This window comes from Lithobates pipiens, unplaced genomic scaffold (genome assembly GCF_037356315.1).
Source record: "Lithobates pipiens isolate NorthernLeopardFrog02 unplaced genomic scaffold, aLitPip1_a1.2 Scaffold_28, whole genome shotgun sequence".
Classification (NCBI taxonomy): domain Eukaryota; kingdom Metazoa; phylum Chordata; class Amphibia; order Anura; family Ranidae; genus Lithobates; species Lithobates pipiens.
The window spans coordinates 220,725,849-220,741,454 of NW_027507789.1; the positions used below are offsets into that span (position 1 = coordinate 220,725,849).

Sequence of the window (15,606 nt, forward strand, 5' to 3'; positions counted from 1 at the left end):
AAGACCACAAACAGTTTGCTGAAGACAAGCAGACTAAGGAGATGGATTACTGGAACCATGTCCTGTGGTCTGATGAGACCAAGATAAACGTATTTGGTGTCAGATGGTGACAAGCGTGTGTGGGGGCAACCAGGTGAGGAGGACAAAGACAAGTGTGTCTTGTCTACAGTCAGGCATGGTGGTGGGAGTGTCATGGTCTGGGGCTGCATGAGTGCTGCCAGCACTGGGGGGCTACAGATCATTGAGGGGACCATGAATGCCAACATGTACTGTGACATACTGAAGCAGAGCATGATCCCCTCCCTTCAGAGACTGGACCGCAGGGCAGTATTCCAACATGATAACCACCCCAAACACACCTCCAACACCACCACTGCCCTGCTAAAGAAGCTGAGGGTAAAGGTGATGGACTGGCCAAGCATGTCTCCAGACCTAAACCCTATTGAGCATCTGTGGGACATCCTCAAACGGAAGGTGGAGGAGGGGAAGATCTCCAACATCCACCAGCTCTGTGATGTCATCATGGAGGAGGGGAAGAGAACTCCAGTGGTGACCTGTGAAGCTCTGGTGACCTCCATGCCCAAGAGGGTGAAGGCAGTGCTGGAAAATAATAGTGGCCACACAGAATATTGACACTTTGGGCCCAATTTGGACATTTTCACTTAGGGGTGTACTGACTTTTGTTGCCAGCGGTTTAGACATTAATGGCTGTGTGTTGAGTTATTTTGAGGGGACGGCAAATTTACACTGTTATACAAGCTGTACACTCACTACTTTACATTGTAGACAAGTGTCATTTCTTCAGTGTTGTCACATGAAAAGATAGAGGAAAAGATGTAAAATGAAAAGTTACAAAAATGTGAGGGGTGTACTCACTTTTGTGAGATAATATACGTCCTCTTCTCTCCCCTCCTATTACATGGGGCGGGGTGATGTATAGTTTCAGAAGTTAGATTGAAAGGAAGATCACATTGAAAAAGAAAACAAATGGAGTCACCACATCTAAAGCCTGATCTGCAATATATGACATTTTGGATACATTGTATTCCGTCTCTTCCTCTATCCACTTCCTGCGCTTTCAAAACCTTTCTCCTCCATTGTCGGTGATGATGCTAACCAACTAACACTCATTCTCTCTCTAGTCTTTTAAAGTGGACCCCCCACCTCCTAAGGCCCCGGAAAATGTAAGTAGGCATGCTAAAATATCACTCCAATATGGGTGATAAAATAATTAATTATATACTATATCTACTTATCACAAATTACTAGGCCGGGTTCGCGTATGCGGTTTGCCATCCGGGATACGGTGTGTTTCTGTTCACCAGTTCAGTTCAAGTGCGATTCAGGTGCGCATTTGTGCCTGAATTGGCACCTAAACCTGACCCCGAAAATGCACAGGATCCTTTTTGAAACTGCATCGCAGCCGCCCCGGACATGTGTGAGCCCGGCTCCATTGAGAGCCTGTCACATTAACATGTCATGCAAATTGGATGCAGTTTAAAACGCATCCAATTTGCAATATTTGTGAACCTAGCCGTAATGTCAATACAATTGTCCTATCCACCTTGTGTAATGCCGTTAAAGACTGCTTAAAACCCAACATTATTTTGGGCATATCAGGCAGTGTTAGGGCTTCTGTCAGTTCTTTATTGGTGTCCCCCACTGGGATTTCACCACACTTCAATTAGGACAGGAAGAGAAATAAATATGTTGTGTTTGGTTAGGTAAGTCAAAAGTTTTCTGTTTTATAGTGTGTGTGTACCGGGGCGGATCCAGAGTCTAGTCTCGGGAGGGGCACTGCAAGAAATTTTTGCGGGCAATTTGTAAGGGCAAGGGCTTGTGTTTTGGCGCTTCAATCATCCGGGCACCATGGTTGTTATGGTGTCAGGATTAGTGATGGACGAACTTCCGACGGGACGTTTCGCGAACGCGGCCGATAGTTCGCGAACCGTAACATTCGCGGTGGGCCCCATTGACTTCAATGGGAGGCGAACTTTGCAAACCTACAGGTCAAATTTGCAGCCACAAAATAATTATTAGCTGTGCAAACATAGTCCCACCACATGGCCAATGACATAACACATGTATGAGGTGAATCTGGGATCGACAACTACAAGCATTCTTTTTTTATATGGGAAATTCTGACAATTCAGGACTCTTGAGACAATGAAGGCGAGGGAAGGTCAGGGTAGGCAAAGAAGAGGGTGCAGGAGATGATCACCAGCACCGTGATATACAGCACTGACACCTGCACCGTGACAGAGTGCACTGACACCAGCACCATGATAGAGAGCACTGACAGCAGCACTGATACCAGCAACTTGCTGCTGGGCCCCAAAAATATGACACCGCTCAACCTCTTCAAACAGGAGGGTACGGGCATATAGTACGGTGTGCTTTTTAGATTGTGATTAGCAGACTGTACCTCACTCAACCCTATATACTGTAGTACACTATACCTTACCAGTCCTTATAAGGACCTTTGTGGAACTAGTAGGTTGTGATTAGCAGACTGTACCTCAGTCCCTATACTGATAAAGGACTGCTGCAGAATTGGGCAGCAGTAGTGCACCTCAACCCTATATATTGTGGACCTATACCAGTCCTTAAGGATTAGCAGACTGTACCTCACTCAACCCTATATACTCTAGTACGCTATACCTTACCGGTCCTTAGAAGGACCTTTGTGCAACTAGTAGGTTGTGATTAGCAGACTGTACCTCAGTCCCTATACTCATAAAGGACTGCTGCAGAATAGGGCAGCAGTCAGCAGTAGTGCACCTGAACCATATATATATTGTGGACCTATACCAGTCCTTAAGGAATAGCAGACTATACCTCACTCAACCCTATGTACTGTAGTACCCTATACCTTACCAGTCCTTATAAGGACCTTTGTGGAACTAGTAGGTTGTGAATGATTAGCAGACTGTACCTCAGTCCCTATACTGATAAAAGACTACTGCAGCAGAAGGGCAGCAGTCAAGTATAATTTTCTTTCTATATTTGGAAGAAAGAATATTATACGTGTACAAGCCTATTACCATACCAGTCCTGAAAATAACCTTTGTGGACCTAATAGTAACAGCTACTGATTAAACTGACTGTCCCTCACTGGCTCACACACAGCTTCCTGCCTGTCCCTATTTAAACTGACAAAACACAGGCTGCTGGAGCAATAACTTGAATAGCACTTTTGTGGACCTGATAGTAACAGCTAATGATTAAACTGACTGTCCCTGCAGCACACAGCGTCCTGTCCCTCTCTCTACACTGACAAGAGACAGGCTGCTGCAACAATCAGTAGCACAGCAGTGCCTCAAACCTATATCCTGAACTACACCTAACACCTATACCAGTCCTGAAAAGAACTTTTGTGGACCAAATAGCTAGCGATTTGGGTCACTGCAGTCTCTCCCTGCTCCACACAGCAACCTCTCCCTATAGTGACAGAAGAAAGAATGTAAAATGCCTGCCGGATCGGGTGTATTTATAAGTTAGGGGGAATGTCCAAGTGTCCATGTGCTGTAATGTCTCAATTGGCTGTCCTGTACCCCATGATGGATGTGTCATCATAGGTCAAAGTTCTTTTACACAGTAAACACGGAAGTCCGCCGGGCGAACAGTTCGGCCATCCCTAGTCAGGATGATTGAAGCGCATTATGTCTATTATTACATTGTAATATAAAATGAAATAGTTCAACTCACCATAATGCAGAATCAGTGGGAGTCCCGAGCGTGTCACTTGCCACCAGATGTGGATTGTCACTTGCCAGTGGATGTGCCCCCGGTGATGGCGGGCAGTGAAAGATGATGGAATCTCTCTGCTGCTCGCGCCTGCACAGTGATGGAGGTGTTTTGGCAGAAGCTGAGCTGCGGTGATGCAGGGCAGGTGGTGGGAGATGTCAGAAAGCCGCTACCCATCAGAATAGGCAACCAAAAGTGATGTTGCATTGCGGCCATTTTGGTACACCCGCACTTGTCCGCAGTAAGCCTAGAGTTAGAAGTCGGCAAGCAGACATTTTTATACACCCTCCGGAGCCTTGCTTTTCAACAGTTATTTTAGTTAGTACAAAGAAAGTGTTTATTTATTTGAGAAGACTTCACAGTTACAAATTATAAACAGTAGGCAGTACATTCAGATGGACAATATGCGGGAGAAAAGGGTAGGGCAGAGGGAGAGAATACAGTTCAACAGTTTACTGTTAAAAATAACTGTGAAAAGCAAGACTTTGGTGGGTGTATAAAGATGTCTGCCTGCAGACTTATAACTCTAGGCTTACTGTGGACAAGTGCGGGAGTACCAAGATGGCCACGATGCAATGTCACTTCGGTTGCATTATCAGATGGGTAGCGGCTTCCTGACAACACCTGCCTGCTCGCTCAGTCACACGCCCGCCCGCCGGCATGATTGCTCACTCACTGGCCTTCTCACCAGATTGCCTGTCCGCTCACTCACCCGCTGGCCTGCTCAGTCACCCGCCGGCTCACCCACTCATTATTTTCTTGGGGGGAGCAATATATATATATATTATAAAATGTAAAATATATATAAAATGACATATTTTGGAGCACTAAGAATGCAAAAACTGCTTCTCTTTAAAGGAGCACCTGTCATAATAAAACTATACCAGATTTTAGTGCGGATTTGCTTTTGGGGGGTTCTCTGGCTGCATGCTTGATCCAGGCCCATGACTCGGCATGTGGGGTAGGCAGGGTGTAGATGTTCAGCAGCTCCATCCAAGATGGTATTCAGAAAATAGGATCAGATATTCCAAGCAGAAATGTGCCCCCTGGAAAATATTTTCAAGTGGTAACAGTTATATATTTGCAAACTTTGGCCTTTCAGATTTTGAGTAACACCGACTCATAATTGATATAACTAACACTATTGCTTTATTCCCATCAGTCCCCACCAGAGGAACCAGTGACCATCCAACTAACCGAGACTGTAAGTGACCCTATTAACCTTGGCTGAACCCTACATAGCAGCTATTGTGTTTCTGTTTTATAGGGATGGGCTGAACGCCCCCTGGTTCGGTTCGGACCAAAACATGCGAACAGGCAAAAAATTTGTGCGAACCCCATTAAAGTCTATGGAACACGAACATGGAAAATCAAAAGTGCTAATTTTAAAGGCTTATATGCAAGCTACTGCCATAAAAAGTGTATGGGGATCCGGGTACTGCCCCAGGGGACATGTATCAATACAAAAAAAAGTTTTTATCAGTGATTTTAGTAACGCTTAAAGAGAAACAATATAAATTAAATATTCATTTAAATATCATGTCGGGGGGTCTGCCTGTAAAGTGGTGCATCTGTGTGATGTGTTTTACAGTTCCACAGCAAATCACATTTCTAAAGGAAAAAAATGTAATTTAAAATCGCTTGCGGCTGTAATGTGTTGCCGTCTCCCGACAATATACATAAAAATCAGGGGGAAAAAAATCAGCATGTCTTCAGGTCTGGTATGGATTTTAAGGTGAACTCCACGCCAAAATAAAAATATCCAAGCATGCAGCCTGGAGGACAGGAGCACCCCCTACGAACCATACTAAGCCACATGCCTCAACATGGGGAGGGTGCTTTGGGGTCCCCCCCCAAGCACCTCATCCCCACAACCTTGGCCCGGTGGTTGTGGGGGTCTACGGATGGGGGGGACTTATCAGAATCTGGAAGCGCGCTTTAATAAAGGAGGCCCCCAGATCCCACCCCTCCCCCATGTGAATGGGTATGGGGTACTATACGAACACTTACGTGTGACTCGAACATCGAGACCATCCCCACTGATTTAGCATATATGTAGGTCGATAATCCACCTGTTGCAATTAAGATATGGATTTTTATATATATATATATATATATATATATATATATATATTATATGATAGAGTGGAGAGAATAGGTACCACACTCTTTGGCAGAGCAATTCCTGGGCGCATCATAGAAGAAAAGTCACATCCTGTCAGAAACCATGAATCAGACTGAGACAGAAGTACAGTTAAATCTCAAACAGAGTAAATGTAGTCAAAACATGAGTTCCGGAACGGATAGTCAGACAAGCCAAAATGTCAGGGAACCAGAGATGAGTGTAGTAGAACAGCAAGCATCTGGAGCCAGAAGGGATGTCAGCCACGCAAGTCTTTAAAGCGGAGGTCCACCCTAAAGTGGACCTTCCGCTCATTGGATTCCTCCCCCCTCCGGCGCCACAATTGGCACCTTTCAGGGGGGAGGGGGGTGCAGATACCTGTACAGTACAGGTATCTGCACCCACTTCCGGGATAGCTCTCTGCGGAAAGGGGCGTAGATTACGCCCCTTTCCGAAAGTCCCCCGCTGCCTGCTGGGAAACACACAGATCCCAGAGGCAGCGGGTCCATCCTTATTGCGCAGCGCGACTCGCGCATGCGCAGTAGGGAACCGGGAAATGAAGCCGAAAGGCTCCACTTCCTGATTCCCATACCCAAGATGGTGGCGGCAGCACCCGAGAGACGATCTAGAGATCGGCTTCGGGTGCCGACATCGCGGGCGCGCTGGACAGGTAAGTGTCACTATTTAAAAGTCAGCAGCTGCAGTATTTGTAGCTGCTGTCTTTTTTAAAAAAAAATGCGGACTCCCGCTTTAACAGGAACACAGGAGAGCATCTCTAGAGATGTGACCAAGGCGAAGGCAGAGATCATCTGGGCTGGAAGGCTTAACTAGGCAGGACTGACGAGCAGGATATCATCAACAGGTGAGTCACTGTGGAGAGATAGGAGCTGGCAATTAGCCGACAGCTGAGTGGCCAGCTCAGAGAAGGAAGGATTGAGCCCACCCCTGACACATCCAAAGATAAAGCCATAAGCACTCATCAGGACTTAACAAAAGTTTGGCTACATTGTTATTATTTCAATCCAAAAGGAGGTTTTGCTAAAGGACCTTGACCCAATGCTAGCTGGGACCAACCAACCAACAAATTCAGATCCATGTGGAGTTTTTCCTTGCTTTTCCCGTATTGCTACACTGTCCCTGGTTTGGAACAAAGTCCCTCTGTCCCTCTTTCCCCCTCATTTGTCCCTCATTTTGGTCTGATCTATATAGTTGTTTATAAAATGCACTATTTATCTTTCAAAAAGTGTTTCCCAGCGCTAAAAATTTCAACCAATTTCTAAATTGCGACATTTGCCAATTTCAAAGGCCAATATAAAGGAAGAGTAGTGGTAAAAGAAAGCACTTATGGATTTAACTAATATTTTTTTTTTTTTTTGAATTCCCCTTTAAGGGGGCTTGTCCTATGTCTACATACTTTTGTTGCCATCTTAAAAGGTTGGGAGATATGCTTTCCTGAGAGCTTGCTGAAAAGTTCTCCAGCACACAGCAAAGGTTACTAACCCTCTCCAGCAGAGCTCAGATCTCCACCTAGACATGTGCAATTTTTGGTTATTCTGAGATTCGGATGTATCAAAATAGTAAGGAATTTTGTTGAAATTTGTTTTGTTTTGTTTTTTCGTTTTATAACAAATTCCAAATTTTCTGAAAAATTTGAATTCGGATCGGTCCAAAAAATTATCAACCAATTCGAACTGTGTGTGAAGAATTGCTGGTTGTCAAGGAGCAGGCTGGGAAGCCGACCGCCACGTCCTTAACAACCAATGACTTATCAGCTGTCAGCAGGCTTCCCATTCTGAAAAGTAAACAAAACAGTGCCGGTGTCTTATCATATAGTGTCCCCCATCACATAGCGTCCGCTGTGTACTGCGCATGCGCAGTATACAGCAGCACAGATTCCGAAAATAGCCGAGGATGAACTGAGTCCAGGTTCTAGCCCCACCATCCAAGTGGACATAGAGTAGGAATAAAAAAGAGCCGAGCGCAGCGAGGCCGAGCCCGAAGCATAGCGAGCGAAGCTCGCCCACGAGGGGCCGTCTAATTTTCACAACCCTATGTCCGCTTGGATGGTGGGGCTACCATCTCCACTCACGGCGCAGTTCACCTTCCGAAAATTTACGAAGCTTCTTCTGCCCCGTACTGCGCTATATGATGGCCGGACTAAATATGCCAGAACACCGGCAATAGAAAAGTCAGAAGAAAAACAGTGTGGAGTCCCCCCTAATCCATACCAGGTTCTTTCGGGTCAGGTATGGAATCTAGGGGGAACCCCACACAAAAAAAAAAAAAAAAGGCACCATATTTCTGTCCCCCTCTCCACCCTAAAGCACCTTGTCCCCATGATGAAGGGGACAAGGGCCTCGTCCCCACAACCCTGGGCTGTGGAGGGTAGCGGGCTTATTGGAATCTGACAAGGGGACCCCCAGATCCCGCCCCCTCCCCCAAGTGAATGATTATAGGGTATATCCCCCACATGTAGATCCATCGTCAAACCACACCACCCGCCGCACCACTGGACCCGGGGGAAAAAAAAAACGAAGCAAATAAAAATAAATAAAAAAAACCTCCGACCTCTTTGAAGGCTATCTTAGGTCCTAATGAAGGCAGTATTTTCTGACCCCTGAAATGCATTGGAAATATTTTCGATTGTCTCCAACTTAAATAAAGTTGTATCTGGAACTTTCAGCAGGGATGTGATGCTTCAAGTCACATTTTTCTTAAATGACACTGCAAAGGCAAGGAGACTGTGGAGATCCTTTGGGGTGTAGAAGGCATCTGCCTGGGAACCAGCTCACCTACATGAACATCATTAAGATAGTATAGGATTACCAATAGGATGACCTCACCGGTCCGGTACTATTTTTCCACTTTCCTTAATGGACCTCTGTTGGCTGGAATAACAAATTTTTCCATTCCAGGACTACTTCTTCAGGAAGACCTCACTAAGGATTGCCCTAAGTTTTGAAACGTAAACAATGACCGAAAATAACCTTGCTTGTCCTTTTAGTCTTCTGCAGAGCCAGATTCCCAGTCAGCCAAAGCAGACAGCGGGGCCAAGACCAGCCCAGTCACAGAGGGCAAATCTCAGCAGGGGAAAAAGGCAGACGAGGGCAAAAACTCCAAACCCAAAATCATGATGTTCTTCAAACAGCTGGTAAGATACAATGTCACCTCCTTATCGTTCTGGTCCAATATCTCTATGCACATTTATTCTTAGTCATTTTGGATAGAGGAGGGGAGAGGTTGGAACCTCTGGCAGATCTCATTGTATGTCCATTGAGCAGAGTGCCCTTCACTTCCTGTCTGGGTGACCACCTATAATCAGACATCAGTAAACACCTGACAGAGGTTCTAACCCTTCCAGAATCCTCGCAAGTCTTGAGATCACATCAGCATGTCCATTGTTAGCAGATAAGAACTGCAGCACAACTGATTGGCCATACATGAACTGTACAAGGCTGATGCCAAGTCAAAATCAGGTACTTACGCTGGTTGTATTTCAATGAGCAGAGCTCACCGATTGGTCAATTCAACAGGAACTGATGTTTCTTTCTGCAAAACCATTAAGACCATAATGTTTGCTAACTTGCATTTTACCTTTTTCTCTAACCTTCCTTTACTCCTGTAAAATTAACAGCTGAAACACTTGTCTGTTATTGTAGTCAGTGATGGGTGACCCAAATAATGGCACGTCAGAGGAGGTTGACGGCAAACTCTCACCTGTAAGTTGACAGAGACTCTGGTGTGATTCAGTTTGGTGGTGGGAACCTCACTCTTTTCTATAAACACGTGTACAATAAGGCCGCGTACACACGGGCGGATTGTCTGTCCAACTTAGTCCGCTGAACCGTGTTTCAGCGGACAATCCGCTCGTGTGTGGGCTTCAGCGGACTTTTTCAGCGGACAGTCCGACGGACTTTGTCTTTCGGAATTTCCGTAATTTTGTCCGCTGAAACTTGGTTTTGTCCGTCCAAACTTGGTTTCAGCGGACAGTCCGCTCGTGTGTAGGAAAGTTGGACGAACTAAGTATGGCGCATGCTCAGAAAGGGTTTACACGGCCGAAGGTTGCATTGCACTGTATTGGACGTCGTTTTTCTAGTCCCGTCGTACGTGCTGTACACGTCATCGCGCACGTTTTCAGCGGACTGTCTGCTCATCGTGTGTGGTCAAGTCCGTTCATTCAAAAGTTGAACGGACTGTCTGTCGGATTGTCTGACGAACTTAGTTGGGCAGACAATCCGCCCGTGTGTACGTGGCCTAAGAATAAAACTTTACTACAATGTTTGAATGTAACTCCAATAAAAATTCATAGCCAGCACAGGAAGGAGCAGGTCAACTAATGCGTTTCAAGACAGACTCTTACCCATAGCCAGGCAAGGTAAGCCAAGACCCAGCTCCTTCCCTACATTAGGCTAGGTAAGCCATAACCAGACTCCTTCAGTGCTTTAAGATGGTAAGCAAACACCTGACTCCTTTACTGCTTCAAGCTAGGTAAGCCAACATCCAACTCTTTCACGTTTTAATCTAGGTAAGCCAACACCCAACTCCATTATTGCTTCAATCTAGGTAAGCCAACACCCAACTCCTTCTCCGCTTGAAGCTAGGTGAGCCAACACCCAACTCCTATAATGCTTAAAGCTAGGTAATCCATAATCAGACTCCTTCAGTGCTTTAAGCAAGGTAAGCCAACACACGGCTCCTTCACCACTTCAAGTTAGGTAAGTCACCCTCAGGATTGTTTATTACCTTAGGCTAGGTAAGCCAACATCTATCTCCTTTACCACTTCAGGCTTGGTAAGTCAACATCTTGCTCCTTCACCATTTCAAACTAGGTAAGCCAGTACCAGACTCCCTCACTGCTTTAGGCTAGGTAAGCCAATTCCCGAGTTCCTTCACCGCTTGAAGCTAGGTAAGCCAATGCCATATTCCTTTATTGCTTCAAGCTAGGAAAGCCAACACCCAACTCCTTCTCTCTTTGAAGATAGGTAAGCCAATACCCAACTCCTTCTCTCTTTGAAGATAGGTAAGCCAATACCCAACTCCTTTATTACTTCAGGCTAGGTAAGCCAGCACTCAACTTCTTCACCGCTTGAAGGTAGGTAAGCCATAACCAGACTCCTTCAGCACTTTAAGCTAGGTAAGCCAACACCCGGTTCCTTTACCACTTCAAGCTAGGTAAAGCCATCCTCAAATCATTTACTGCCTTAAGCTAGCTAAGCCAACGTCCATCTTCTTCACCACTTCAGGCTCGGTAAGTCAACATCTTGCTCCTTCATCATTTCAAGCTAGGTAAGCCAGTTCCAGACTCTTTCACTGCTTTAAGCTAGGTAAGACAGCATCAGACTCCCTTACCCCTTTAAGCCAGATAAGCCAACACTAGCTCCCTCACCATTTCAAGCTAGGTAAGCTAGTGCCAGACCCCTTCACCGCCTCAGACTGGGTAAGCCAATGCCCATCTCCTTCACCACTTCAGGCTAGGTAAGCCAATGTCTAGGTCCCTCACTGTTCTTTATTTTTAATTCAAGTTTGGATATAAACTACAAACCCAAAGATGGAAAAGTCCTTTACTGCTGTCTGTGTCTCTGCTGGGGAGATTTTGCCTCCCTGGGTCATGGTAACCCACCAAAATTGATGGGAGATCAACGCTTTTTTCAAATGTCACAGAAATAAAGAGGGCACTTATTTTTGTATCTCAGGAACATGAAGGGAAATGTCCCCAATGAGATACATTTCAACTTTATCTACCTTATCAAAAAAAGTTTTAGCTTTAGGTATACTTTAAGAATCTTTATTAGGTCTGGACACACAATGAAGAGATCACCTTTGAAAAAGAGACCTCCATAATTATTTAGAATGAAAAGGTATATTTGAAATATAAGCAGTGATAAAGAGATCCAACTTGCAAAGCCCAAAAAAACTCAAAAAGGTGGAAAATAGGCTGCAGAAACCTTATTCTGAAAGTCAAACACATGAGCATGTATAAGAACTGTGGGCCGTAACGGGACAGGGTCATCCAGTGCCCAAGACAAGAATCCAGAATTGCGCCCCCCATTCCCCCACTTTTAATACATGCTGTACAATGGTTGTGCCACCCTGCATGCATTCTTTGCCCCCTTGCTTCACTGTGCCCAGGGCAGCAGCCCCTCCTCCCCATACCTCGTTCCAACCCTGTGATTGACCCTGAACTTGTTGTTTTTCTTTAATATTTAAAGTGTAAAATAGCAAAGATTTTTTAAATTTTTTTTATTAGAGTTTGATTGATTTCTATGTCCCCTGGATCCACCCTATTTGTCCTGGTGATCAATGTCACCGGGACACAACGTGAGGGAAAACCCAAAGCTTACTAATGTTGCCAAAAGAGTAAATCATCCAATAGGGATACTGGTCCTAGTGACAACTGTCTAAGATTGCAATTCTCTTAAATTTGGGGCAGACTTTTTTTTTTTTTTTTTATCATTTCCTGTTGCATCTCCAGGACAAGAAGTGAAGGGAACTATCCCCCATTCTGGACGGCTGAAAAAATCCTTTTATTGAAGCTTCATATGACAAGTTGTTTGACAGATGGAGCAGGGGACAAAAAGGTAGACGCATATTGCGCAAATGTTAGTGCTTAGTCATTACATTGCACGATATGCAGCTACCTTTTTGTCCCCTGCTCCATCTGTCAACAACTTGTCATTTGAAGCTTCAATAAGCTGACAAGTTGTTGACAGATGGAGCAGGGGACAAAAAGGTAGCTGCGTATCGTGCAATGTAATGACTAAGCACTAACATTTGCGCGATATGCATCTACCTTTTTTGTCCCCTGCTCCATCTGTCAGACGCATATCGCGCAAATTTTAGTGCTTAGTCATTACATTGCATGATACGCAGCTACCTTTTTGTCCCCTGCTCCATCTGTCAACAACTTGTCAGCTTATTGAAGCTTCATATGACAAGTTGTTTGACAGATGGAGCAGGGGACAAAAAAGGTAGACGCATATCGCGCAAATGTTAGTGCTTAGTCATTACATTGCACGATACGCAGCTACCTTTTTGTCCCCTGCTCCATCTGTCAACAACTTGTCAGCTTATTGAAGCTTCATATGACAAGTTGTTGACAGATGGAGCAGGGGACAAAAAAGTAGCTGTGTATCACGCAATGTAATGACTAAGCACTAACATTTGCGTGATACGCGTCTACCTTTTTGTCTCCTGCTCCATCTATCAACCATTTGTCATATGAAGCTTCAATAAAAGGATTTTTGGAAGTGCAGCCATCCAGAATAATTTCCTTTGGTTACACAGCATGCGAGCTGAACTAGCACCTGACTAGTGTGGCAATAACCCGAGACTCACTCACCTGGAGCGGCTTTTCTTGTGTCCCCCCCCCAGCAGGACTCAGACAGTGAAGGTTAACCTTATATGGGTTTAACCTACTCTATATAAAACTAAGACTAAATATTGTGGCTAAACATGCGCTTTAATGACATCATATCCTTGAAGCACCATATTCCCAGCTTACATTTCTGCTGGGTCTTTGCAGACTCTGGACATCACCGATGGCGTGGAGGTGGGGAAGTCCGAGAAGACTGTGGTCACAGCCGTGGTGGAACCTCCCCCTGCACCACCACTGCAGAAGTCCAAGGAAAACTCAAAAGAGAAGAAGGCCTCTTCAGAAAAGCTGACCAAGCAAGAGAGCAGAGAGAGCCCGGAGGCCGCAACCTCATCGCAGGCGCAAGCGATAGAGGCAGCGCCAGTGCTGAATGGAGCCGAATCTTCTAAAGAGGGCCAGATGAAGAGAGTAGAGAAGAGGCAATCTCTGGGTAGTTTCTTCAAAGCTATTGTAAGTACCATTCGGGGTCAACTTTAGTAGAAATGTGCCTCACTGGGGACAAGATGGCTCTTCATATGGTCCTGTTTGGTATTGTCTGATGGTGTATGGCACATTGATATTTTTATCCATTTTTTTGGGATGAAAAGAGATGAATTACGAAGCAAGGCTTTAGAATTATCAGGCTTTATTGTTCACCATGCTCCTGTTTGGGGGATTTGTCGTTACTTCCTGTTTATTTGACAAGGAAGCAAGGAGGAAATCCTTCCAACAAAGACACAGACAGCAATAAAAACACATTGTCTACAAAAGGGTATCAAACTCAATTTAATCTCCAATAAAGTTTCCTGTGGATAAGACTAGCGGCGTGCGACCCTCCTTTTCTACTGACATAGTATTGTAATATCCTCATAGTAATTGTAAGCAAATGTTAAGAGTCCCCCCCACCCTCCCTTACATCACGGTTCACACCCTTAACTTGTGCTGCTGCCAGGAAGAAGCTGGGGGCAGAGATAGGAAGCAGAAAGGGCAGGGTCTGGAGGAGGACCAGAGGAGGGCTGGAGTCAACTGCCTTAGTCTGCTGAATGCAGAGGCTACGGGAGGCGGAGACAGAGGTGCAGGATCTGTTGGAGGAGTTCTGTCCTCCGGCCTCCTCTCTGTTGCCAACTGCTGAGACACCCCCCCCCCCCCCGGTGGCTACACGGAAAGTGCAGGGCCTGGTGGAGGAGTTCTGTCCTCCTCTTTGCAGCCGACTAAAAAGACGAAGTGGGTGCAGAGACGAAGGGGAGTGTCGCAACTGCAGGAGAGGTGCGGGGGGCCACATGAAATGGCCTGGTGGTTCGGATTCATCCCGCAGGCCTTGTGTTTAACACATGTGGTCTAGAAGAATGAAGACAATTTTAATGCTCTGGAAGGACTTTAATGCTTGATAAAGAGATGAAGTTGGTTTCCATGGTGTCCTAAGTGGGTCTTCGGTGGAAGGCAAATCTCCGGCATACAGGAGCCAAGACTAGGCTCTTGTACCAACATGGCTAGAAGTGCAGAGAGAAAAGAGCCAAACTGATATTTAAGTCTATTTTATTCTTTTCGAAATTCAAATTTTGAAAGATATTCTTTTTATTCTGTTGTATTCTATTCTATTATGTTTTGTTGTATTCTATTATTTTCCATTAATATTCTTCTAGTTTCTATTCTTTTTGAAATTCGAATTTTGGAAGATGGCTATATTGTTTCGATTTTATTCTATAACTAAATTAAAATTTTGAAAGACGGCTATATTCTTTTAATTCTATTCTTTTCTAATCTATTATTTTTTAATCTTTTATTTTCTGTTCTATTCTATTTTCCATTCTATGCTTTTATTTTCTATTCTTTTTGAAATTTGAATTTTGGAAGACGGCTATATTCTTTCTATTTTATTCTATTCGAAAGATGGTTATATTCTTTCTATTTTACTCCATAACGAAATTGAAATTTTTGAAAGGACGGCTATATTCTATTTTATTCTATTCGAAATTCAAATTCTGAAAGACGGCTATATTCTTTTAATTCCATTCTTTTCTAATCTATTATTTTTTTCAATCCTTTATTTACTGTGCTATTCTTTTATTTTCCATTCTATGCTTTTATTTTCTATTCTTTTTGAAATTCGAAATTTTGGAAGACGGCTATATTCTATCTATTTTATTCTATAAACGAAATTCAAAATTTGAAAGGTTGGCTATAATCTTTCTATTTTATTCTATTCGAAATTCACATTTTGATTATTTTCTGTTCTATAATATTATTTTCCATTCTATGCTTTTATTTTCTATTCTTTTTGAAATTCGAATTTTGGAAGACGGCTATATTCTTTCTATGTTATTCTATTCGAAATGCCGGCTATATTTCTATTTTATTCTATAACTAAATTAAAAATTTGAAAGAT

At 44.2% G+C, this 15,606-nt stretch overlaps 1 protein-coding gene across 11 annotated transcripts in view; it reads left to right on the top strand.

Annotated features, from left to right (window-relative positions):
• BCAS1 (brain enriched myelin associated protein 1) overlaps positions 1-15,606 on the top strand; it is a 129,247-nt gene that overhangs the window by 108,085 nt on the left and 5,556 nt on the right. For 8 of the 11 annotated variants that reach the window (XM_077460557.1, XM_077460555.1, XM_077460561.1 and 5 more), the window contains 5 exons: positions 1,143-1,184; positions 4,910-4,951; positions 8,874-9,020; positions 9,529-9,588; positions 13,392-13,691. In XM_077460557.1, the coding sequence (XP_077316683.1) occupies positions 1,143-1,184; positions 4,910-4,951; positions 8,874-9,020; positions 9,529-9,588; positions 13,392-13,691 (591 nt within the window). The remainder of the gene's footprint in view (positions 1-1,142; positions 1,185-4,909; positions 4,952-8,873; positions 9,021-9,528; positions 9,589-13,391; positions 13,692-15,606) is intronic. The other 3 variants (XM_077460563.1, XM_077460558.1, XM_077460564.1) reach the window with 3 other exon arrangements.